This window comes from Mycteria americana, chromosome 1 (genome assembly GCF_035582795.1).
Source record: "Mycteria americana isolate JAX WOST 10 ecotype Jacksonville Zoo and Gardens chromosome 1, USCA_MyAme_1.0, whole genome shotgun sequence".
Classification (NCBI taxonomy): Eukaryota; Metazoa; Chordata; class Aves; order Ciconiiformes; family Ciconiidae; genus Mycteria; species Mycteria americana.
Window position 1 is genome coordinate 73,677,897 of NC_134365.1, and position 25,838 is coordinate 73,703,734.

Below are 25,838 nucleotides of genomic sequence, written 5' to 3' on the forward strand. Positions count from 1 at the left end.
CAGGAGGTTCTGGTGTCTTATAAATATCCTGTTTCTCCCTTCCAGTACTTGCATCCAAAAAAAAAAACCTTTAGCAAATTCAGTTTGTGAAGCATTTCAGTTTTGAGGAAACCTGGTTTTAATTCTTGCAGTCAGGTCAACTGGTTGTGTTATTTGGTTATATGCAGGTGCTCTTTGCATTCTAGGGACAAGGAATTAGTCTGTACCTCTACAAGATGCTTCGTATCAGTCTGAAACCACTTTTTTATAAATAATCAGAAGTCTGTTTCATTGAATAAAATAAATAATTTTTTTTTTTAAAAAAACCAACAACACAAAAACCTCGTGTATTGGTATGTGAGGACATTAAAGCTATGGTATCCATGTAATGCATTTTTAACTCTCATGCTCTTCAAATAAAGACTTAGCATATATTTGTGCAGCAAGACAGTAGGAATTTTCATGCTAATCTGTTCTGTTGCAACAGCAGATATTTAGGCAGTGGATAAGCTACTGGGTAAATTTTCACATGCTTTCTGACCTTTCTGAAGCTGGCATTGCCTAGTCTTCTCAAGTAGCAACTGAGATAATTTGGCCTTTGAGATAAAGAAGGAGAGATAAAGTTATTTTTAGCAATCGCTTGCTTTAGTTCTGGCATTTCGTTCTGTTCTGTCCTGCCCATCCTCCTCACAGAGTGGAAGGATGCAGCTTGTTTATGATGTTTTACCATATCTCCTGGGCTGGCTTTTGATACCAGGCAGAGCTGAGGTTTGCCCTTTGGCAGCTTTCCCACCAACACAGGGGCAGCCCTCTGCGTTCTGGAGATCACGGATCAGCCACAAATCCTCAGTTTTCAATCCTTGTATTTAATTCCGCCCCCCTTCGCAGTCCCGGTAGTTAGAAGCCTCCTTTCCCTCTTGGAGGACATTTAATTTCTTTTTTTTTTTAATTTTCTTTCTTTTTTTTTCTTTTCCTTTCCTACAATTCAGATTCCAGGAACTGAAATTTCTAAGAAAACTTGAAATGCTCTGAGAAATATTGTCACTTCAGATATAATCTGTACAACTGCAGAAAATCAGCATGTGTGTCTTCCGTAAGTTACAATAAGAGTATTTAGTACTGTCGTCTTAAGAGGTTCCAAATGTTTTCAGCTTATTGGTAGTTCTATGTGTGGGCACTACCTGCATTTCCATCCCCTTGTTTCCTGATCCTGTGTATTTAATATTATGACGGAAGATGTTGGTAGCCTCCATTACGCATATGGAGGCTGAACCCCACTTTTTAGTCATAGGGCCAACAAAGTGTGGCATTACAGGCTTTTGGTGGGGTGTTGCCTGGGAGCCCCTGTTCTCCTCTGCAGCCATCTCTTCCTCAGTGTTGCGCTCCAGACTGGCACCGAGGAGGGCATTTTCTCTCCACCGCGAATACTCGCTTTTGTGGGGCTCCTTGGTGAGAACTGCATTTCCCCTCATCGGACTGGCTGCATGTGGGCAGCTCCTCCGTCCGCCTTGAACTTTCTGACGACTTTCTGGTTAACCAGCACGGGTGTTCTAACATGAACTGTCTTTCCCTGAAAACAAATGAAAACGCTGGTTCCAGGACCACACTGAGTGTGTTGACGAGAGTGGGGTGGATGTGTGGGAAGAAAAGTATTAGGTTAGGAAAAATATTTAGGATATATACATTTTTATTTATGTTCTATATTTAGGTATGAGAAGGGAAGTTATTTTTTTTTTCTTCTGCAGTTCTCTCCAGCTCATAAAGTATCTGTTTCTCAGCTTCTGTCACTCTTGCCTGAACCGAGGTTGTTGGTGGCCCTGGTTCGCCTTCAAGGAGGCTTTGTCCTGATAAAGGGACCCATTGAGAGGGCCAAAGGCACGCAGGCACAGGCACCCAACATTCAATATACAACTGCTTATCTCCTGATAACGTATTTGTGGAAATACAGGTCTTGATACTAATAAACTAGGTAAACTGCAAGTATCTACGATTTCTCTTTCTGAAAAAGGAATTGCGCAGAAAAATGTAAAGTGGAAGAGAGAAAATACTCTCCAGGTCATGGAGCTCTTGTGGTGAACACTTTCATGCCAGAGATGCCTCATGCATCTCAATCACCTGATCTTGATGGATAAATCAGAAAGCTTCACAAGAACGCTTTTTTCCTCCTGGCATTCCAGCTCTTCATCCCTTCCTCTCACTGTTCATCTCCGCATCCACGCGTGGAGCTGAAGTGGACTCAATGTCTTTAAAGCTCGGGGAAGGTTCAGTTCTGGTCTGGGGCACAGCTGTTGGGTTTTCACTTTGTTCAAGTCACCTTCTCTAGCTAAAGTTCTTCTAACTGAGTAAAGAGGATTGCAGGATGCCTGGGTGTTCGGCCACAGACGTAGGGGAAAAACTTTCACTATTTTTGATCCTTTGACGTTTCCTGTCTTTCCTGTTTCACTTCAGTGCTTTCTTAAAAAGGAAGGTTGTTGATATTTGAAGCCTGTCCTCTTTCTGATATTTAGAGGGCTGAACAGTTCGTTTTCAGAAAGACCGATAAGATCTTCTGGCAGCTGAAAATGAGAATAATTCTGTTCCCTGGTGTATGCCCTTGACTCCCCGAAAAAAGAACTTGGACATAAATAGTTGATCAAAATGAAGCCTATGGTCTGATCCCATGAACTGAAGATACTGAGTTTCTGTTCCCAGTTTTGCAGTACTGTGCTGGGTAAATGCCTCAGTTCTCCATCTGTGAAATGGAGATAAATCAATTTTTTTTCTCACAAAGGTCCTGTCTGAGTTAACAAGTTTGTATGGTGGTCTGGAAAGAAGTGCTTTAGAAGTGGTTGCTACTAAGATTTCTCTGATTTGCAGCTGATATATAATAGCAGGGAGAGACTCAAAGCTGTCTTACAGAGACTCGGACTAATTGTGTTTAACTGTGTCTCCCGGAAGACCAGGCTGGTTCCCAGGCGTAAGAGGAAAACCAAAGGATAATATGCAGGCCACGCTGAATTGATGAAAATCTTGTTGTTAGATCAGGGGATCAGGATTGTATCTGTAATCAATACAGATCTGGAGATCTCTTTTTCATAGTCATAGGACAAGATCTGCACAGTTGTTTAGCACTTAGCAGTGCTTTTTTTTTTTTTTTTTTTTTGGTAGCTAGAAATATAAATACCTTTCCATCTGGACTCTGCTGGTTAGGGTAAAGTGATGTATATTAGTGTGTACTAAAATAACACTTCTGCTGAATCAAAATAGCATTTTTACACAAGTTGGACATAAGATGAAAGAAAAATATTTAGGACACAGGAAAAAGGAACTTAAATTACTTTTTCAGCAAAAAAGGAAGGGCTGAAGACGTCATAATGAGATTAATAGAAGGGAAAGCTCCTATTTCTGAGGGAGTGCTGAACAGCTTGTCATAAGAAGAGGAAATACTGCTTTTTTGATCAAGTTTGTTTTAGAAGTATATTTCAGGAACATGCAAAGTTAGATTATGCAAGCAATAAAATTCTGGGGAAAACAGACCCAATGGTGGAGGGGGAAATAGTTGTTCATATTGTTGCTGAAAGCAAATTTCAGAACTTTCTATTTTGAATAGATGGACTTTTTTGACACACAACTTCTTTTTTTTTTTAACCACAGAAATGCTACTTAATTTTGTTGAAGCCTGTTTCTGAAAGGCGGATTAGTCAAAATGACATCTTTTCAATGGAAGATTCTTCTGCCAAAGAATATTTCAGCAGCTTTCGTGTGACTCAATTTAACTGAACTAAAACTGGGGTCCTAAAACAGAGGGGACAGGGCAGCCACACATCTCTCAAGCCTGCTCCTTCGAGGTCAACCATTCCAGGATGGGCTCCTCTCCCCTCTGCCCTGCTCTGCCTTTCTCCTTCTCACTCTGAAACGCCACCTGGTATATCCATTTGCACCGTGACGCCCCCGAATAGCATATATTCTGTGCATCCTTTACGCTATGATAGAGACTGCACCTTTTGTGGGCTCTGGTTTTGCTGTTAGCAGTACTGTGACGCTATGGAAATATGGCTTGGGTGACCACGTGGAATTAAATGTTGGCAGACAATGTTGCAGGGGAATGTATTTTATGATATCCCTCTAAGACAACATGCGTGGTTTTATTACTTTAAAAATAAAATCTCAGAAGCAAAGCTTTTAAAGAGTCATACTGGTTTGAAAGACAGGATTTCAAATCATGGAAAAACCTGCAGCCATTGTGAAAAATCTGGTTTTACTTTGACTTCTGGAAATCTCTACTGAAATGACTCCCATTAGAGGGGTTGAAGCTGACTGCCGATTCCCCCCTGTACGGCACAAGCCCGGTGTTCATCTTCCTGGCTTTTGCCTGTTTATATCCAGCATCTCTGCAATCCAGATGGGGAAAAGCACATGTGACAGCATGTGTGTGTGATTTGGAGCAGCAGATGGGTGCGAATGACAAACTGTTGCCTGTGTAGGCACCTACCTAGAGATTACTCAGAGTCTTGCCTCTGTGTGTTGTTGTTCTGTTCCTGTGCACCGTTATCGAAGAGGGCACTGTCAGGGCTCCTGCGTCTGAAGCTTTACCTAACTTGACAGGGATCCTGTGCAGGCACCCAGATTTCAGTACCTTTCAGTACTGATGTCCATTCGTGATGTGACTTCCATCTAAGGAAGCACTGACCGTATTAAAAATCATACAGGGAGAAAAGCAAGGTGGGATTGACTTTATATTTGAACTCTAGTAAAGAGAGATCCCGGTTCGGTGTCTTTTTGTTCCTCAAGTGGGCCTGTCACCCCACATTTCTTGCCTTATTTGAGTTGCCTTTCCCTTTCCTGCTCTTGCCCTGAATGAGTTCTGCATAAAGGGAAAAGTGATGGAAAGTGAAGTGCAGTGAGAGAGGAGAGGTCGGTGTTTCTGTTGCGGTTCTACACCTATAGCTTTCAATTTTCTCACTGCGCAGGCACACCGTTATCAGCCGGTACAGAATTTCACGCATTGTCCGACAGCATGACTGCAATGAAAATGATGCCGTTTCCAGCAGCGGGGAAATTTATGGCCCAAATTTATTTTTGCATGCATTTCAGCTGGACTGTTACTTAAAATTATAGGACAGGGAAGTCTAAAATGCGTGTGTAACTTGCTTCCTTGAAGTAGTCCCTTTCAAGTCAGCAGGGTCACCGGTGCTGCAGTCGTGCATGCGCATGTACTTGCTAGGTTAGCAATGCAGTTAGTGTAAGGTTTGGTGTCTGACTCATGGCAGTGATTTAAAATCCACAAATTCTGTAATTTCTCCATGTGTTAGTCCTGCCAGCTCTGCTGTAAGGCCTGACTGGGGGTACCAAAGGGGAAGCCTCGCTCTGCCAGCACTCTGAGCTCTGCTCATTTCTTAAAGCCAGCGAAGCACCAAAGTTTGGTGCCTGTGGTCCCATAAATTTGAGGTAGGTAATCAAATCCTACTGTTACCTGGCTGAAACACATATTCTGTGGCCAGGAATTTGCATGTAAATGACAGTGTGAAATTATTGTGGTGAATTTTCTGTGACAGTTGTTTTTTTCTTTATTTTAAACCATGCGGTTACAAGGATGAGTAGAAAAGATCCCTAGTTTGCTGCTGGATAGACATCTGAGCCCCTGTGAGTGCCCTGCCGAGGACAGTTGGAGGAGATGTGGGAACTGGGCTGCTTGGGGAAGGGGTGGGTGAAATGTATCGTGCTGGAAGAAGATCACTGAACTGATTTAATTAGTTCTGTTTCAGAGGATTCATTTTTGCTCGGGTCACTGCTACGTTCATCTATTTGCTTTTTTCCCCCCTCTTAGCAATAGGCAAATGCAGGGTGATAATTAATTTGGCAGGTTGATTGAGATTGGGTGGCAGAGAGGGGAGTTTTCCTGGATGAGTGATGAAGCATTGCTGGTTGAGCTTAAAGTGAATAGTCTGAAATAGAAAGTAGTTAGTATAAAATCCCCCCAAGGGTGTGTTTAAACTGAATGTACTTTGAGTTTTGACATTGAGGTTTTTTAGTAAGCTACCAGGCTCTACAGTGTAATTTTAGGACGTTTGCTAGCTGGGATCTAGCTGTGGAAATGTCAGTGGCTGTTCTTCTGCATTGTGAAACCTCAAAACCGGGAAAATGGGGTGTTAATGAAAGAAGTAGGTTGTTTGTGTGGGTGTCAGGCTGCAACGAGCTTTGGCAGAGTGATGCTCTTTTCTTTTCCAGGCCAACCCTGGAAGCTGAGGCTTCACCTGACCAGACGCAGTGCTGCTCTCGCAGTGGGAGAAGGCACTGTGGGTCAGTCAGCTCTGTGCACTAGCTTGAGGGAGGCCAAATTCTCAGTATCTTAAAATTTTCATTACTAAATCTCAGCTATCCCTCAGTGTGCTACCATTAAAGTTAATGCATTTCAGGAAAATGGGCTGCTGAAACTGTAAGAAATTATGTTTCTGGCTTTCTGCCTCACTGTATTTTAGCCTCACCAGGGGCTGATTCCTGTAATCACTGTGTTTTGTGTTTCACACCAGGTGGACATTAAGTTGCCATATTAAAAAAACCAAAGTTTGGTTTTTTCCTTTTCAGTAAGTGCATATGGTAGCAGGAGATCTAATTTGTTCAAACTACTGGATTCTGTTGCTTACAGAATTTCCAGTTTTGTGGGGCAATGGCACTGCAACCTTTATTTGACTTCTCTGACCAAGCGGTTGGGGTTTGGGGGTTTGCTCTCTCACTCTCTACTCCCTTCCTTTTTGTAAGTGTCTCTTTGCTCTGGTGAGAGGTTTTGAGTTGACAGCTAAGATAAAACGCCATCCTGCGTGCATGAGGGAAGTACAACGGGAACACAAGCAAGTCACGCTTGTCCCTACCCCCGCCGCTGTGGCTCAGTTCCCTTGCAGAGGAACCACTTCTGAAGGTTAAATGTCTGGTGAAACCTCCATGCTTACTCAATCCTAAGGGGTTTTTTTCTGCTGAGGCTGCCAGTAAGGATGTCAATTTGACGAGGTTTTGTTTTTTGGTTTTGGGGTTTTTTTTTTCCTGTGAGGTAGACATCCACTGGGAATTTAATTGGGAAACTCCTATTTTTATGCAGACTACCAGAGAGTGGTCAGCTGTTAGATTAATGCACTTACTAAACTAATGGACTAAGCTGCCTTCCATATGACCTTTCATGTTTTGTGTTCGTATTGTGGGTGATTCAACTAAAATCAGAGCTTGACTGAAAAATCCCTTAAAAGTTTTCCTACTCTTTCAGTGGGGTTTTTAATTGCTATGCAAAAAGACGTCCCCTGTATCTTCAAGGAACTAATTTCTTTGGAAGCAGATACCCTCCTGTGCACTGATAACCAGCTGAAAAGAGCGCCTGTCATCTTCGAGGCTTCTGTTGAGTAACAACAGAAAGTGCAAATACTGTATATGAAACTAGAATCTCTGAAAAGATGGAAAGTGAGAGAAAAACTATGCACTAAATAGAGAATGGTATTGGTAACATACATTGCAGAGCAGATTTTTTTGTAGAAGTCTTTAGACTCCTTTAAAAAATAAATAATAGGCTTTAGATACCTAAACGTGCTTTCAGACTATGCTGACTTTGTCTGCTGCAGTAGCTAGCTACTTCGTCAAGCCTGTGCCAGGCTTGGTATCGTGACTGGGTTTCTTAATGCATAGTTAATGATTCCCAATGGAAAAAAAGTAAATAAGCTTTCTGACTTTTTCTAGGAACTTAATTACACCAGGATGGACTTGACCGTGTAGCTTTGAAATCCAGGAACTTAATTGTCTACTTTGAATAGTAAGCAAGGTTTAAATAGTAATTTTCTTCTTTTTAACAATCTATTTTTGTTCTTTTGTCAGCTTGATGTTACATTTAGGAGTCTTGATATTGCTGTGTTGCCCTGGCATCCCCATACCAAGGAATCGTCTTCTGTAGGTTACTGTCTGTAAATTATGGCCATGGCCAAGGTGGGAGGATATCAGAGTATCTGTGCCCACATTTTTTATCTCACGAGTATGGATATTTTTTTCTAGGGCTTTGCTTTTCATGATTATGCTCAGAATGGGAAGGTGAGTACATGGAAAATTTGGTGAACGCTTTTGCTTGTTGAATACTAGTCCACGAGATCAACATGCCTATTATTAATCCACCAGCTCAGTTTAAGGGGATAAGAAGTCTATTTATGATCAATTTAACTGTTTAGTCATTTATTCTGGAAATCTTTTAAATATCCAGACTGAGATAAGACTATTAACTTAGGAAGCCTTTGCTAAAAGAAATCTGCTCCACATTTGCAAGTAGCTCTTTGCGTGGCATCCATCCTTGGGGATCACTGAAGAATAAGAGTTGCTTTTCTTTAAAAAAAAAAAAAAACAGTCCTTTTCTGTATTTTACTACAGCTCTGCCTCCAAACCCCATTGTTTAAAATCCTGTTTGATGTGTGAAAGATTAATAGGGACCTGAGAAATTTGATGGTAGGACTGAAAATAATAGAAACCTGTAGGGATTTGCTGTACTACTGTCATCTGTTTAAGTAGTTGTGACAAAAATTTATATAAATCCAGATACAGGGTGTGGAGGTGGATATTCCCCTGCCTTTTCTTTTTCCCACCTACGTTTTTTTTTATTTCACAGTATCTTCACACTATCTAAAGTTAAACCTTCTCATTTCAAGAAGTGGCATGGAGCAAGGGGCATGACAGTTGTCCACAAACCCACTGCTGCCAGTTTTCCATGTCACACATTTTCGTGCCTCCTGCCCCTGTGCAAGGGAGCCAGGATCCCTGAAGAAGTCAGATGCATTTTATTGTCTGGAAATATTCTAAAAGGTCATATGCTGCCATGAGAAAAGTCCTCAAAAATGTAGTCTCTCTCTTGCCGTCTCGCCCAGCGCCAGATATGATCTCATTCCTTTTATTCCTTTGGAGCTGAGTCCCTGGTTAAGTGCTTGGGACGGTTTCTTCGCCGTGCCTGTGGGGCACTCACTGCTGGTGCTTTTTGGGTTGTCCTCCTGTGCTGCAGTGCCCGTTCGCTTCCCCTCAGCCTTACCTCACCGAGTGCCCTATTTTCTCCGTTCCCTTCTGCCACAGCAGCTCAGTATCATGTTCACTGTCTCAACAGAGTATCTGCCTGATATATATGTTTTTCCCATTTTGTGTGGCCTCTGGCAGTGCTGTGGTTCGTTGTTTGACCTGCCAGCCAGGCTGAGAGAGGGCTGTAGGGGTTGAGGCGGCAGCTCCCTCTGGGGCTTCCAGCTTCACCAGGGTACCAGTTTCAGAGGGCTTAACTCCATCCCCGCATGGGGCTCATCCTGCAGGGAAGCCATTCACTGCAGCTCCCTCTCCAGACCCATCATCCTACCGTGCTGCCCCTGCCTCCAGTTCAAAGCAATGCCAAGTTTCAAAGCATTTCTGCCTGTGCCTCAGTTTAAAAATCTTATCTCTGCTTCCAGCTGTTGTCCAGCAGCCCACAAACCTTTGAAACAACTTATTTGATTAGGAAGCAACTGAGAGGCTCTTATACCCCACCCAATTTATTGATTTAATTAGTTTATTGGGGCGGGAGGTTCTTTTTTTTTTAACCAGCCTCAGAACGGGGGCTGACCTTGATGATTTGCAGGGCTCTACCGCGTTGGGAGCATTTGGGTGGAGAGTTTCCTCCCCACTAATTGCACAGCCAGAGGCCGCGATGGGGTTAGTGTGCAGCTCACGTATCTGGCTGAACAGCGCAGCTCTGACATCTCGTGCTTTAAGCTGACCCTGGGAATTGGCGAGTGGTTGTGGAAAAGGGATTGTTTTTCCAAATATTGGAGCACTTCGCTATCTGTGTGTCATAGCCTACACGTGCCTGTGTATGATCATGCTCACCACACAGCAAGGAAGACATCTCTGACACTTTGGATGCCTGCAGGGCAAGCTGCAGCTCTGCCATTTGATGGAGAAGGTAGTCAGTGCAGCCATGCAGTTGCTCCCCTGTTACATTATCAGGATCTGGCAGTGCTGAATCTCAGAAGCTACACCTCGCTTAGCTTCTCCTGCTGATGGTGTCCACACCAAAACTGCACTCCCGAAGTCAGTCGAGTCAGTAAATCACCTCGTTTGTCTTGATTACCATGAAAGTGCAGGGAACAGTCTATCGAATAGAAGGAATCCTACTCAAAATAGCACGTGCAAAAACACCCTGCTAGTTTCTGTATGACTTGACTCCTGCATATTTGTAAAAATAAATGTTTCTTCTAATATGTAATCAAGGAAATAATTTGTGCTTTTTTGTTACTGAAAAAGAAATTTATCGGGAACATTTTGTGCCTACATGCTGGTAACAAACAGTTTCTTTTTACCAGTGGAAATATGATCCTGACTGAAGCATAGCTAATACCCATTCAGTCAGAGAATATGTATCATACTGTGCCCCATTCAGCGCAAGCTGTAAGGAGGCAGTGTCAAAAAACTCAACAGTGAGACACTGTTCCACATCCTCAACATGCCCATTCAACAAAATCACTTCCAAAGAGGGAAGATGTTATGCTCATGTTTAAATACAGGCTCTGCTATTTTGGCGAAGGTTGAAACCAGGTGCCGGCCAGATTGGATGCTCCTATCTAGCTCTACTGGACACTGATTCCCAAATATAAGCAACTCTTAAAACTGCTGGCCACCACCCAGCCAAAACTTAGCAGAATCTCATTGGTAATTAATTTTTGCTGCTACTAAATGCTCTAAATCCTTGCAGGAGTGGCAAAAAGGCATTTTTACAGGTTCTCAGCTGTTTGGGGGAGCTCAGGGTATCCTATTCATGTATTGCAGCCAGTTCAACAGAGAATATTGGATGCTAAGTGTTTGGCTCCCAATCACAGGTGGGGCAGAGGAGCAATTTCTCCAGCATTCCTGTGCTTTGCTTGGTGCTCACCTTTCGTTTATTCATTAGCGGAGAGCGGGGCAGGGCTCTCTTATGCTCACTGTAATGGAAACGTGGTGTCCAGCCATGGTCTGAAATCTTTAAAGTCCAAAGGGAAGAAGCCAGTGAGTTGGGGCAAGGTCCTGACACATGCATTTGGACTATGTGATCCTATGTGATCTGTTTGAATCCCATTTGAATCGCAGGCTTTCGTGAGTTATGGCTGATTTAGCTCACCTTTGTCATCACCATTTAATTATTTTTATAACTGTAAAAGTCTTTTGTGTATGTGTAAATATATATGTAAATAGAATTCCAGAGTAGTAGACTATAATCCGAATAGAATTAGAATAGGCTCTGAATTGATTTAAAGTCTTTTATTAAACACTAAGTAACTGCTTCATTGGTCGTCTTAAGTACTTACCATTAAAAGATCTGCTCATTCCCGCTAATGAAACTGTGCTGCATGTTATATTTGCTTAAATAAAAAACCCCTGTGTTTTCAAACTGCTACTGAGGACTTGCTACTGCTATTGCATTCTGCTACTAAGGACTCCCTCCCCTTCCTAAGAATATACATGGGACTGCTCATATTCTAAATGTTGGGGTTTTTTCACACTTGTGCCCAGTTGTGGAGGTCCTTATAGTAAGATTACGCCTTTTCTGTTTCTGTGACTTGTTTTTTGGGTTGTTGGGTTTGGGTTTTTTTTCCAGCCATGCCATAGTTAGTAGTATTGGTGATTCAAGGGTGCTAAAATCAAAAACCGAGGCCAGAAAAGATGATTTATGGGAAAAACAAGACCTAGAAAGAGCTAAAAAGGTTTGAATTGTCATTCTTTACTTTCTATCTTTTTATTTAATTAGATCTTTTATGGCACGTGTGGGTCACATTTTCCTGCAGTTCTCTAACACTAAGGAGACTTAGAATTATGGTTTATGAATTTTAATGAAAGTTGAGATTATTATGTAATCATATGCTGGGGCTTTAATTAAATCACCAAATAGAAGAACTGGATTTAGAGAGGTGAGAGCTGAAGATGCTAATTTTTAAATGTCTTTGTTCTACTTTGGCATGGGTATCTCAGATACCTACTGCAGGCAGTCCCTTATACCATTCCTTATTCCTTTGCAGGTATCATTGCATTAGTGAACATCTGGTTTACATTTAAAATTTGGTTTTACAACCACAAGGCCTAGAGACTTCGTAGTGTTTATAGCGAAAGCCTGAGTTTTAGAGCACAGGCTACCACCCCCTATGTTCAGAGTGAGCTAGTCCCATTTCACTTCTCTTTTTCTCTCTGTGACTGTGATTTTGGTATTAGGGTCTTCTCCATTCCCGCCTCCTCTTCCATTCACAGTTCTCACACTCAGCTGGTCTGGGGGAGGCTGTTTTCCCTGGAGACCTGTTAGGCAGTTTAGTAGGGTAGAGCGAGCCAGTTGGCTTTAGCAAAGCCCGTGTTTTTGTGCATTCTTGAACATTCAAGAGTTGTTCTTGTTGCTGAAAGCTGCCTTCATCTTTAAGTGTTAAAACTGTCAGAGCTGGGTTTCCAGGACAGTTTTAGATGAAATGTAAAGTAGATACTTTCCTTCTGAGAGAGACTGCACGCATATAAGCCGTGTGGGAGTTTGATTTTGGTTTTATCCCTCCTTTTCTGCTGCTGGTACACTCAGCCTCAGCAGCCTGGTCAGTTAGAAGGATAAAGAAAAGTAATTGGGTGGTGTGAGGCTGTTTACCATCACTCTGGACCAAATCGATTCATAGTAATTTTTAGAGGAGGTGGTGAGGTCTAGGACAAACCCTTCTGCTAGGGATAAACACAAATCCTTCTACTTCTAAATGCATTTTTGTGTCTGTATCTGTTTTCATGCATGCACCAAGTAAACAATATATTTTTTTCTTTTTTTGTGATTTCAGAAGGTTGACTCAGACTCAAGTGGATTTATGTATGCTCTCTATGTTTCTGAGTGTTTGTGGTTGTTTGCTTGCTTTTTTTTTTTCCCCCCCAAATACTGTTTTCTTCATCTTTTGATTTCTATAAAGCTTGTGGAAATTGTGATTTCCAAGTAGCCTGATGGGTCAGGCATACTTGCTTTCCTCCTTTTCTGCATGTTGTACTCCAGCACTTACCATTTGTCCATTTAAAGAAAATCTTTCCCAGGTTCAGAAGTAATCTATCACAGTGTGGCTTGTTGAGCCAAAGGGTGCCATGCTGAGGCAATCATCCCTCTGCGGTATGTTGGCCTGGCAGAGTTTTTGTTATAACTGCTCTACCTGTTTATTTGTTTTGTTTTCTGTCTTAAACCTTTAGGCCCTTTTGTAAGTGTGATATACTTTTTATTTCATTTTTTCCTCCTTCACTCCTTTGTTGCTATGGTCCATTGCAAATATGCCAAGAACATTCTAGCGTGAGATGAAAACTGTTTTCTAGATTGTGAGGAAGAAATACATTTTAAAGCCAGGTAAGATTTGGTAGGTTATAAAAATGGGAGGAAAAGGTTGGCTTCATAGGGTCATGCATCTTACTACCATGCTTGAAAACTGCCTAGAATTGGCAAGGTCTCTTACCAACCTAGAACTCTTCCTTTGCTTCCTTGTGCTCACCATTTTAGCAGGTGATAACCACAGGGTTAACTCTGTAGAGCATCCTGGCATACAGTACATGACGTACAAAGAGACAACAATGGTGTTGATATTCTTTTACACTAGGGGCAGTGGATGTATCAGCAAAAATACAAACACGACTGATTCCACAAAGGCATGTTTGTAGAGAAATTAAATGAAATGTGGGTTGTGTAATTTGCTATGGAGAGTTAGCAGTTTACTAATAAAAACGTGTCAGAATAAGCAAGGGGTCACTCCGTTGGTTCCATACATTTATGACTCGTTGCTTCATTGGTGACTTTGGATGGACTCTCTTCCATAAGTGATTTTGATAGTTAGATGCTGAGAAATGGAGGAGGGACAAGCTGTTATAGCCTTTGGACTGATTTTTCACTGTAACATTAGCTGCTGCTGCAAAATCCAGTCTGCAGAGCACCACAGGATTGCCCACACCTGGTAGAAGAGCAGGGCCAGAGATGGGGGACCTGGGCAAGCTGTGGAGGAGGAGGAGGAGAAGCGGAGCAGAGCAGGGCTGACTGTGGGGCTGGGGAAGCACAGGAGAGCACTCCGGGGGCTGAAAAACTCTGGGTGGAGATGTGAAGCACCAGGCAGTAACTGGGGAACAGGGAACAGGGCAGGTAAACCGTGCCTGAAGAACGAATGTTTAAGAGGACTTGATTTGGGCTTGAGGATTGGTGGTGATCACAAGTAACCACCCCTGGCACATGTCAGTCTGGTTTCCCGGGACTGGCTGGACTGGAAGCATCCCTACATTTGGTGTACCTTCTCTAATGGGAACAACAACTCCAAGCTTGACTCTTAACTGCGTTCCTTATTTTTGGTTGCAATAGTAAAGCAACCCTTCACTTTTCAGTAAACTATGGATTCAGTGAGGGTAGGAGCATGAAGAACCTGGCAGTGGGATCTCATGCTACACTTGGTTTTGAGGGTGTGGTATGCACTGCCAAATATCTATAGAACCTGGAGAAGCACAGTAACCACAGCCAGGCCTGTAACATTAATGCTTTTTTCTTAACTGTGAAATAACAGGCATATTTTTTGTGCTAATTTCGCTGGTAGGAAGTTGTAGGTAAAGATATCTCTTATCATGCTGGGAATCACAGGTGGTGAGACTCATGCTAAATTAATTTTTCTTTAGCCAAGTAAATTAAGAAAGCAGGCACCACTTCCCCACAAGGCATAGGGGCTGAGGAGTTAAAACTGAAGAGGTTTTCTTGGTCCAGAGTGGCAGGAGCCAGGGAGGAAGCACAGGTATGAGGGTTTTGGCAGAGGTTCTTGTGAAGCACATAACCTTTGGTAGATGCATCTCTTTTGCATGCTGGTTATTTACTGAGAGGCCAGCTTTCATAAACATCAAAGCTTGGTTTCATACAGTAATGAGCAAACATAACAGTATGGAGAAACAAACAGGGAAACCTGGCACAACTAGTGTTTCCACCAACAGTGTATGGAAAAAGGAAATAATTACAGTAAAATGAGGGGGTCAGTCATGAGGCTGTATCAGGTGAAAAAATGGTGTGACACTTCTAATCTTTGATGCCTGTCTGCATGTGTGGTTTGTCTCCAGTTATGGGGGCAGGTAATTGTAAATAATAACTTAAAGAAATGAAGGGGCCCTTGGAGAAGGAAAGGGTAAGTAGGAACAGTTAATGGAGGAGATAAAGATTTCATATGAGACGTATGTGGCTTTCCTCATTTTTCAAAGTAATTTTAATCTCTTGTCCTGGGATGGGTCTTTTGAAAGCATGTTCTGCAATAAGCATAGGTTGTAAATCTCATTGCCTACCTCTGACCTGGGAGAAGGCATTTCCTTTGGGAAAGAATGTTGGGAAGAACAGAGCAAGAAAACGTTCATGACTGTAAGTCATTACATGTCTCATTAACCCTCCTATCTTTCATTCACATATTTTTATATTTGCATTAAGCTATGCTCATATGAGTAAGAAAAAGCATTACCCAGAAGAGATCCCCGAGTAGCTGTAAAAAAAAGCCAGCTCCCAGGCTGGAACACGCCGGCCGAGCGCTCGGAGGCAGGATTAGCAGCGGCAGCCGCCTTGTGTGCTGCATGGCTCGGGCTCCACCAGAGCTGTGCCTGGGCACTCCCTGGGGCTTCCCAGGGTTTTTAAGGCAGGTGTGAGGATAGCTTCAGTGTCAGCAGTTCACGTTTTCCCATAATCTTCAGATACATAAAGCAGTAATAAAGCCTACTGGGTATTCTCTCTCCTCTTCTTTTGTCCCCCACCATGACATACATGGAAAGAGCTGCTGTGTGCAAATTCTATGTTGCTTAAAGAAAGAGAGCGAGTGCCTGTGTTAGCGTACAGTTAAGGAAGTACAGTAGAAAAAAGATGGGAGAAGACAATTTTTTTTTTCTGGAGTCTCTCTGTACCATCCAATGTCTGACCAGTTGTGTCACGACATGATCTCCTGTAGGGTTGCACAGAGGATTTGAGAGCTGAATTTGGGCTATAATTAATGCTTGCCTTCTCTTTAACTTGAGGAGCTATATACCATCACAAATCTTAATTTCCACAAGAACCCATCATCTCTAAACTCTCTCTTTGCTTTCCTATGCAATGTAATGACCCCCACCTGTTTTCCTTTAGAGGGTGTACCTCTACTTTTTTATTACATTGAGAGTAATTCAGTGGTGAGACAGAATTAAAGCTGTTGCTAACTTTCATGCCTGGTATAAAATGTGCATTGCTATTTAATCAAATGTCCCCTGGTTTTGGTAATCACCTTGTTAATATATCATCTCTCCTTTTGCCAGATCAGTATTAAATATTTGGCTAAAGCTGGATCTATGGCAGTGTGAATTTTATTGGCATGGGCAGTGTTGTGATGCCAGGTGTATTTTGGCTCTGAATGTAAAGGTACAAAGTTATAGTAACAACTCCTAAGTCTTCTCATCCTCATTATGAAGCTAAAAGCTGTGTGAAATAAATCATAAAAGCAAACCTGTTTTTGCAAAGAAAATGTGTAATGGCTATAAAAGTGTGACTGTTTCAATTAAAGCTAATGAGTGCAATTTCTCACTTACCTGTGCTTTTCTTTGTTTTTCAGCTCATGGGGCATTCTGAATGGGATCACAAACGAGGACCCAGAGGCTCACAGGTCAGTTGCTCAGTATTTTGTGTTTGGTTTTGGCTTTTTGTAAATTAGAGGTGTTCAAGCAAGTTTTCCATCTGAGATTGGCAAAGTTGTTCATTTTGTTAATATTTGCAGGATTGAATCAATGGAAAAAAGCATAAAACCATGACAGCTTTCATTAATATAATTTTTGAGCTGTAATCCAAACAGTTGATCCAGACAGAGCTGAGTCATGCAACAGAAAGTTTCTTTCAGTAGCAGAAAGATGGATTAGATGTATTGAGAAAGCATTTCTTACTCAGCTGTCTCCATCAGGATATCAAAGGAATGCAATTTCAAATAATGTGTGTATGTTTTTTGGTGTTTTTTTTTTTTTTTAAACCTGACAAACTTGTAAAACTTGGATGGCCCTCTGACCTTGTTCAATAATAAAGGGATTAGTGGTGTTAGAACTGTGTGGGGAGTTGCAGGAAAGCCATGTGTAGCTACTGGTTTGCTCTTGACACATCATTGAAAGGAAGTTATGCTAGTAGGGTTAGTGGCATCATGCTGATACATTTTAAATTATCTATAGAATAACAGAGCAGATGTTGCTACCAATATTGGTGTTCAGGACTTTTCCCACTTGGGTAAGGCAGTCTTTCCTACCTGGTGTTGAAATTATATAAATACATTATTAGGGGTCTGGTATTTTGGAATTGCTTTTCCTTCAGGTGAAGGATTTTTATATTAATATGTATGTCTATGTCTAAATCTATGATAAACAGGCTCTGCTGCTGTGGAGCTACATGTTTGCAACCTTAATCTCAGTAGGGTAGTTCGTAGCCTAACCTTCATAATGCCCCTTGCAAAAATCACTGGAGTATCTGCCTTTTTAATGAGAAAATATATGTTAATCAGGAAGCTGCTACTTATTTTAATAGACAAGATTTATTATTTTTAATGCAAAATTCATTTACTAAGTTTTACTTTTTTGCCCTTATTGTTGCAGAATTCTACATTTTTTTTCTGAAGTTTTCTAAATTTCTGTCTTGCATCTCATTTCAAAACCATCTTGAAATTTGCAGAAAATTCAGTATTTCATTAAACAGTTTAAGATGGGTTGCAGATCTGATTTTTTCAGCTGACAGTCTGTCATTTCAAAAAGATAAAGAAAACAGAAAGCAAGCTAGTTTTCAGTGGAAACTGAGGAATTTCAGAAATCAGGGAAATCCTATCCAGTAAGGTGAGACCTGTTCAGTATGTAATCTCTCCTGCCTCATCTGATGTGCTAGTTGATCATGTTGTGTTCTTCTGGTCCAAAGAGTGGAAGGCAAATTGGACTCCTCTAAATGATTGTTGAGAGGAAGGCAGTCAATTGAAGGACTCTTAAAGTGACTTAAACTTCTTAAACTTTTCTAGCAAATCTCCATCTAATTTTTGTATGCATATGAAAATATGGGTAGTCTTTGGTATGCTCTGAACCATGCCCTACAGTCCTAATGCTTTGGCTATGCAGCAAAATCTTTAGAGACTACAGACTGGAGTGCATATGAAGTCTGGCGCAGGTGTTGCATCAGAGATGGAGGCCTAAGTCCTATCTAAGTCCTCATGCCTGATACATCCTGTTGGCTATGTGCCTCCATGCTTGAAGGATTTTTTGTTGTTGGCTAGACATTTTTGAAGGTTTACAGCTAGCCAATAACAAACGTTAGAGAAAGGGATTTAGGTGGAAGGTGAGTGGTATCAATCTAGTCCAAATAGATTTTAAATTAAAAGGTAAGACGGATCTCGTTGATTACCAAAAGTGTATCTTGCTGCAGGAAATTGGACTTGGGCTGTTTAGTAGATCCCTTTTGAGTTTTCTGAAAAAGTGAACTCACAGGATAAAATACTTGCCAAAGAATTTTTTAATTATTTGTTGTCATGAGGCTATGGGTTCTTCCAAGGAGGGTTCCAGAGAAATTAACATATTGCCTGGTTTCTCTCTTTCGCCCCTTCCTGAGAATAAGGAGGGCTTGCATCGCACGGCCTAATTTCAAAGGCAGAGGTCTTGTGGGCATTAACTCAGTTGCTGCAGATGCCCATCTATATGGAGTGCAAGTAAAACCATTTGTTGGGTACTGTTAGGGAAGGTTGTACTTGGGCAAAATGAGATAACTGGTTACTAAATATATAGATGAAGTTCTCTGGGTTTCAGTAGAGACTGAGAAGGAGATAATTGTGAGAAGATAACTCTATATAAATTTAAAAATTTTCTCTGTCTTTCTGAGAACAGTTTTGTTCCTTCCCTGTCTGATGTTTTAGATACTCCACCACCATTTTGTGTATTAAAAGAAAAAGGGGGGTGAGGAGAAGTTCAGTGGAATTCTCTGCAGGTCAGCCTGCAGTTGTTTGAACCTTTCCTGAAGGATATTGTTGAATTATTGAAAACATTATTCTAGAAAACTCTGTATCAGATTTTCATGTAGAAGACTCCTGCTGATTTTTTTTCTTAGGCAGAATGTCTTTTAATTTTATTTTTTTAACACAATAAGCAAAAATACTTCACCTCCGAGAGTGCATTCCTTCAAAACAGGATAAAATCTGCATATGTGGGGTTTCCTTGACAGAGCAGTGAGGTGTTTCCTTCTAAATCCATCTAAAAAGAAGTGCATAGTTTTAATCAACTTCACCCTATAAGCACTCTGTTACTGCATTTGTGCTGTGTATAGGTGTTCTGCAAAGCTTCTAGAAAGCTACTTGTTATAAATCTTGGAAGAACCTTGTAAAACTAACAATCAATATGTACCACAGAAACGTTAAACAATCTTGAATAGGGTGGGAAAAGAAAATGACCCAAGCTCTCTGATTACCATGTGGTATCCTAGTGCCCAGTCACAAGAAGCAAGGAAGAAAAGTTTCATTAGGGGGAGGAAAATAAGCCTCGAATAGCCTTTGTTTTACATGGCTCTGAAAACTGTCTTTGATAGGAATAGTGTTAAACCTAATTTAACTAGTTCCTTGAAAGATTAGGAGAAATTTAGGAGGTTCCGATTTTTGCATGTAATATAAAAGACCTGTTTTTTCCTTTTGTGATTCAGTTGCATTGTTGCCAATTTGTGCCCTTGATAAATGTACCCTTTGTTAAATAAGATCTTGCTTAAAAATTAAGATGAGTAATCTGCTAGGTATACTTCTCCTTCAAACCTGACACAGCAGATGTTTAAAGATGGACTGGCAATTGCCTGCAGGATCTGCCACAGGGTTGCTTATGGTGTTTCCCTAGGTCTGTGGGGCTTTCCTCCAGCAGAGAAATGGGACTTGGGAGGACAGGTCTCCCCTGGCCAGTGGTAGGCTGCGCTGTTCGGGCAAGCAGCAAGAGGGAAGGAAGGGGTTTAGGCTTATGTTATTGGGAGCCAATTTATCAGTCTTCCATGATTTTTTAATTCTTACGGAGTAAAGTGAAGAAAGTGGGAAGATAGACCTTAGGAAGCCACCTGTGTGTATGAATGTTAGCAATGTCACTTGTGAGAAAAGGAAGTGGAACCACTGGTTTACCATAATATCCACATATAAACTCATAAAATTATTCTACCAAGACTCATTAAACAAAACTCTAATTCTGTTAAGATTTTTTTAAGAACTAGTAGGTTTTCTATGGTATGTGTTGAAACATGACAGGAAACTACTACAGTGCATGTTATACTTCTTAATGACCCACTTGGAAAATATGTTCCTTTACTGCATGTGGGAGTTAAATGCAAAGTGATGTAGTTAGAGGTAGTGATGGATGTCAAATGAAATACACTGAGGCTTCTGGGAATTTCTGTTTGCAGGAGTTTGTCTCCTGATAAGCATCTGCAATTCAATAGAATGTAAATGGGACAAGTAAAAAGCCGTCTTTACGACTTTTAACTTGCTCCTGACTTCCACACCAACAGCACAGTCACTTTCTTATAGATTACACACATATATATGTATATGTATGTGTGTATGTTGTAGGATTCCTTTTCTTTTAGAACAATTATACTATTAAGGCTGCTTTAATTAGAGTGAATTATAGGTTGCCTTAGAAAGAGCAATGAGTTCCTGGCTACCTACTTCTTTTTTTTCCTTCTTTTTTTGTTCTCTGAAGATAACACTTCCTGCTGTAAATGCTTCATGCTGAGAACTTACTCTCTGGATCTGAAATCATGCAGAAAGTGTAAAGTGGATTTCATTCTGTTCCATAGTTAATTTTTAAAGTTAATAGAGGTTAGTATTTAGGCACGAAACTTCAAAATTGAGTTCCAAGTTAAAGAAGTTCCTACATGTTTAGGAATGTTTAACCCACCTAAAGAAATCTCTCAAATATACACATGCAGTCTGTAAAACCACATCATCTCACTCATGTGAGGGGAAAATATTCATACCCATTTCTAATATCAGTACATGCTACAAGAAAATGTGACTAGCAGAATTCATCCTTGGCATACTATGCCTCTGCAGAAAAAATATGCAAACTGTATTTTAATTATTCTACTAAAATATAACACTCGATACTTCTAAGATATTTCACGTGGGACCTACGGCACGCTTTGTGCACACGTTTTTATGAGGGACCTTGAATAAGTGGGAGTTATTTGTTGCTCTGTCATCAAGACTTGTTTGGCTTGCTGAAGATGTAGGCGTAGCCCCAGGGGTCAGTGGAATCGAGCGATCGTTCCTCCAACATTATAAAAGGATGATAATCGGGAGAGAAACACAGAAGTCCAGTGTTTTTAATTCTCTTTAAATATAAAAGCTCTCAATTATATATCTGAGGTGCTGCATTTTACCCCTCCAGTTCCTAAGCAACAGCTATTTTCAGACTGAGTGCGTCTGGTGTTGTCTACCTACTTCATGCTTTTGCGAGGTAATTCGTCAGTGAAAGCTAGGCTTTTCACTATCTCGCCCAATTCCCTTTGTCGTGGCACTATAAGGAGACGGATGCTTTAGAGAAACGGGAGAAGCTTGGGTGTAACTGGTCTCAACCTTGCAGCTTGCAAAAACTTGTGTACATCAGGGAGCTCTGCCATCTACAGCAATGAAGCACGGGAGTCAGAAATAAGGTTCTTGACACTGGTTTGGGAGAAGCCTTTTTCTCGAGTGTGGAAAAACCTCTAGAGCAGATTCAAAATCATGAGCCGGAAATCTCTGTGCTTGCTGAAGCGTAGATGGGAGTCGATTCCCGCTACTGACCAGGTACTGTGCTTTGGTGAATCTGTTGTGTCACTGTCTTCTCTTGCAATGCCACTGTAAAGAGATTCACGGTGATTTAACAGTGGTGGTTGGGGTCCTCTGCATATAGTGAGAACCAGCTTGATCATTCATTGTCATTTCCATGATGAATTTGGTAAAGCCGATTTTGCAAGAGCATGTGCTTGTGAATGTGGAGGTGCCATGACAGCCCACTAATGCAGACTTAAGTAACCGACAGAATCTCCCTGTCTCAAAAATGAGACTTTTCTAAGGGCTTTAGGAGTATTTTAAACTGAGTGGATAAGGAAAAGTGTAGTCTACTGCTGATGGGTTCCTCGGTACGGGTCTTTGTTGCATTTCATATCTTACATGTATGTATGTATGTATGTATGAAATCACTGATTACAAGTAGCTGTAATGCATTGGCAGAGCCTCAGCTTTTTCATCATCGTCTTGGTTGATGCATCATTTCAAGTATGTTAACAAGGATGAGAGTAAAGCAGATGTAAATGATATAGACCAGATGTAACATAAAAATTGTGGGATGCTGTTTGGAGCAAGGATCATCACCATAAGTAGGACTAAGATGTGATGAATGGGAGTACAATTAGTACATTTCCTGCTTCTTGCTCCAGGCACTCCAGGGTTCTGTGAATTTTTTTTCAATATCTTACTTGGGATGTAAAGACACTAAAACAAATAATTCTAGAACTAATTTTGAAAGGAAGGTGGAGGTAGTAGCTTATTACATGTTCCAACTCAGTTTTCTGTTTATAAAGCGGTTGACTATGAAGGGGTGCCTTTATCAATGGGAAAGAGGCAGTTTGGGAGAAAATTCTTCGACAGAAAGAAGGGTGGGCTACAGAAATACTTCCCAGTTTTAGAGAAGGATCCTCCTGTACCCTTTTCATTGAGAGGGGGAAGGGAAGTGAAGTGCAGATTACATGCCATATTTTATAGAGTTGTAGATTTTTAAAGCCAAATTGGATCACTGTGAACATCTAGACATCTCAGACATATTACTAGTCAAAAAATATCATGCTGTCACATCCTGTCACATCAGGCCTATGTTTTCTGGTTAAGTAAGAATATGCCTTTTAAATATATCCAGTCTTAATTTAAAGGCTTCAAGTGAATAATAATCTACCATATTCTCTGATAAAGTTTTTATGTTTTTTAAATGTTATCTTTTTTTAACATAATGCCTTCTTGTTTGACGTTTTCTAGTTTAAATCTCCCACCATATCAATTTGCTACACCTTTGAATGCCAAATTTAAAAAATTTAAAAAGCCCTCTTTCAGAATTTTTTTTTCCTGAACAGATACCTAGATTATTATTCTACTTTGGTTTGCTATCATTTAAACTAGCTGAAATACTAAATTTCAGAGGGCTCGGATTCTCTGGTAATTTGCAATAAAAAAATCACAATAAAAATAATAAGGCATTGTTGATGAATACGATTTCATCGTATTGAAATTGAATTGAATTGATCCAGTTCAATCAGGCATTCTTAAATCTCCTGGTAAAAGAGGGGTAAAGAAATGCTGTTATGAAGTGAGTCATTTGTCATCTTGTTTCTGTTAAGAAGATGTAGGGAGACTAGCGTTGTTGCAAAGGAAAGCTGTATTTCAGCCTCTTGGCTTCCTCCTTCCTCTGAGGTAAATGCAGATCCTTGACTTATTATGAACAAATATGTAAGGGATCCCTGTTTTTGCATTTAGATTGCTAACCAGTTCACTTTTCCAGTGTTGCCTTTTCCTTTTAATCACTCTAACCCTGACGTTGCATTGCATCATACTGTGCTACAATATGGTGTATCTGGGAAAAATAAGTATTCGTTACCTAGGTGTGAGGTGTGCTTGACTGCACTGAGCTGCGTATCCTTTCCATGAGCAGCCCCTCAATGCCTCTGGAGGGTTTTAAAAGAGAAAAGGAAATTTCCCTGACCCATCTACCACTTCGGGAGAAGTGAGACTGAGTAAGTGATGCACGTAGGTGGAGTTGAGCATAGCGTGAATCTGTAAGGATTGTTTGAAGGTAAACTGAGTGGGGGAAGATGATGTTCAGCTTCAAACATGCATATTTCTCTGGCTGTTTGTACTGCTCCTTACGCTGGGTGGCACAGGTGGAGTGGGGCTGCTCTGCTGGTTCTCCCTCTTGCTGAACAGTGCCTCATAGGAAAATGCAGTTAGTGTGCAAGATGACAACCACAAAGAGGCAACTTCTTGAGCGTTTTAGGCTGATCCTGTTCATAGCATCGTATAAAAATAATAGCGCTGCCTTTTGGTGCAAATTCCTTATTTAGTCCTTAAAGGGATGCACTAGCATACTATGTTCTAGACTAACCCTGAGGAAATGGTATTATATTTTGATAGGTAAGTAGTAACATTGTAGGTTATTTCTCTATTCAGAGGAGATGAAAGATATTTATGTTAACAAGTGACAAAACCTCTCCAAACTGGTTTACTGTATTACCACTTTTTTTTTTTTTTTTTTAAAGACTAAAGGAAGGAAATAAAATGGAATTCTGAAAGTGAGAATTTTGGCTGGATCTTGTTTCTAGTTTAAAATAATGTAGCAGATCTGACTTTTGAGGACATGGGAGCTGTAAGTCCACAGTGAAGCCCGATACTCTGTTTGAACATAGTTTTTGTCTTTCAAAAGTCATTAAGTGATTTTTATTCCTCATCTTACATACTTTACATCAAATCAAATGAAATCCAGAACCGTGAGCAGGCTGAGAAGTAGGGGTAGAATAAACAACAAGAGTAGTTACGGTGACTATAGACAATATTGTTGGGGGGGTTGTTGGGGTTTTTTTGGGGGGGGTATAATTTTATTATGATTTTTTCAGCATTGTTTATGCTTACAGACACTGCAGCACAGAATCCTCCATGGTTTCTGGGGTCTGGTATGACAAGAGAATTTTTTGGTTGGTTGTTGGCTTTTTGTGTGTGTGAAAGAGTGAGGAAAGTGGGTTTAACTGTGAACCTTGAATTAGATCTTTTTGGTTTCGGTTGACGAGAAACGTCTTACCTAGCTACACATTTTTATATGTGGGAGAGCCTGATCCTGTGGGTGTTTTGCATGGGTAAATTGAAGCAAAAGGGTGATTAATTATATATTAGCCTCTATTCAACAAACTGTAGTATCTCTTAGTGCTTGAATCTTGAATGTCTTTATATCTCTCAATATTCGGAAGGAACTACCTTTATAGATCTAAGGAAAGAATTTATGAATGCTTTTCTTTCTTGTCCATCCAGCAGTTCGGATTGCCTGAAAGTCTTTCTTGAAGTTTCAGTACAGGTTTGGGGGGAAATTCTTGTTGGTTTTATTTGGTGTATGTGCCTGAGGATCTTGTTTCTTGTACTGATCCTAATTTTTTATCCCTGATAGCTACAACTGAGAATGATTTCACTGAATGGATATGCATTTAAAATGCTGTGGTAACCAAATGAGCCAAAGGTGATGAGGTGTTAAAGATTTGCTGTAAGGATGTTGAGTATTTCCCTCTGCCTGAAATTCCCTTTAGATTTTATGAGCCATAGTCTTTGAGCATAAGTTGTATTTGATACCAGTCCTAAGACAGGAAAAATCTTCACACATTAGCCCATGATGTAAACTTCTAATTTTTTCGTTGATGACTGTGAATTTAAAAACAGGAATTAGATTTATACAACAATATAAAAGCCAAATAACCCAATAATTGATATACAGATTTATATAGCTATAGATTGTTCAAAGGAATGTACTGTGCAGGCAAATGCATCAGTAATATTTCTTTAGCTAGAAATGCATGCTTATAGCAGTATAAACAATGGTAATGCTTTCTGTACCATTAAGTCAGCAGTTTAGATTTTGATGGATTTGTGTAAATCCCGTGAAGTGATGCCTCTCTTACCTGCCAGTGATTTACAGCACACCTATGCCTAAGGCAGTTTGCATGTACGGTGCAATATCCTGTTCCTTACCACTGATCCGGTAGATAGGAGAAACTCCCATAGCCTACAACCTATGCAGGGTGCTAAACAGCAAATAAACTGATCCCAATATGACTTGAGTCATAACTCTGTGAAATGATAAATCCAGGG

General features: G+C 40.7%; 1 protein-coding gene across 7 annotated transcripts in view; it reads left to right on the plus strand.

Moving 5' to 3' along the window:
• PDE3A (phosphodiesterase 3A) overlaps positions 1-25,838 on the plus strand; it is a 268,394-nt gene that overhangs the window by 149,314 nt on the left and 93,242 nt on the right. For all 7 annotated transcript variants that reach the window (XM_075505830.1, XM_075505786.1, XM_075505840.1 and 4 more), the window contains exon 2: positions 16,539-16,589. In XM_075505830.1, coding sequence (XP_075361945.1) covers positions 16,542-16,589 — 48 coding nt within the window. In that variant the 5' untranslated portion in view covers positions 16,539-16,541. The remainder of the gene's footprint in view (positions 1-16,538; positions 16,590-25,838) is intronic.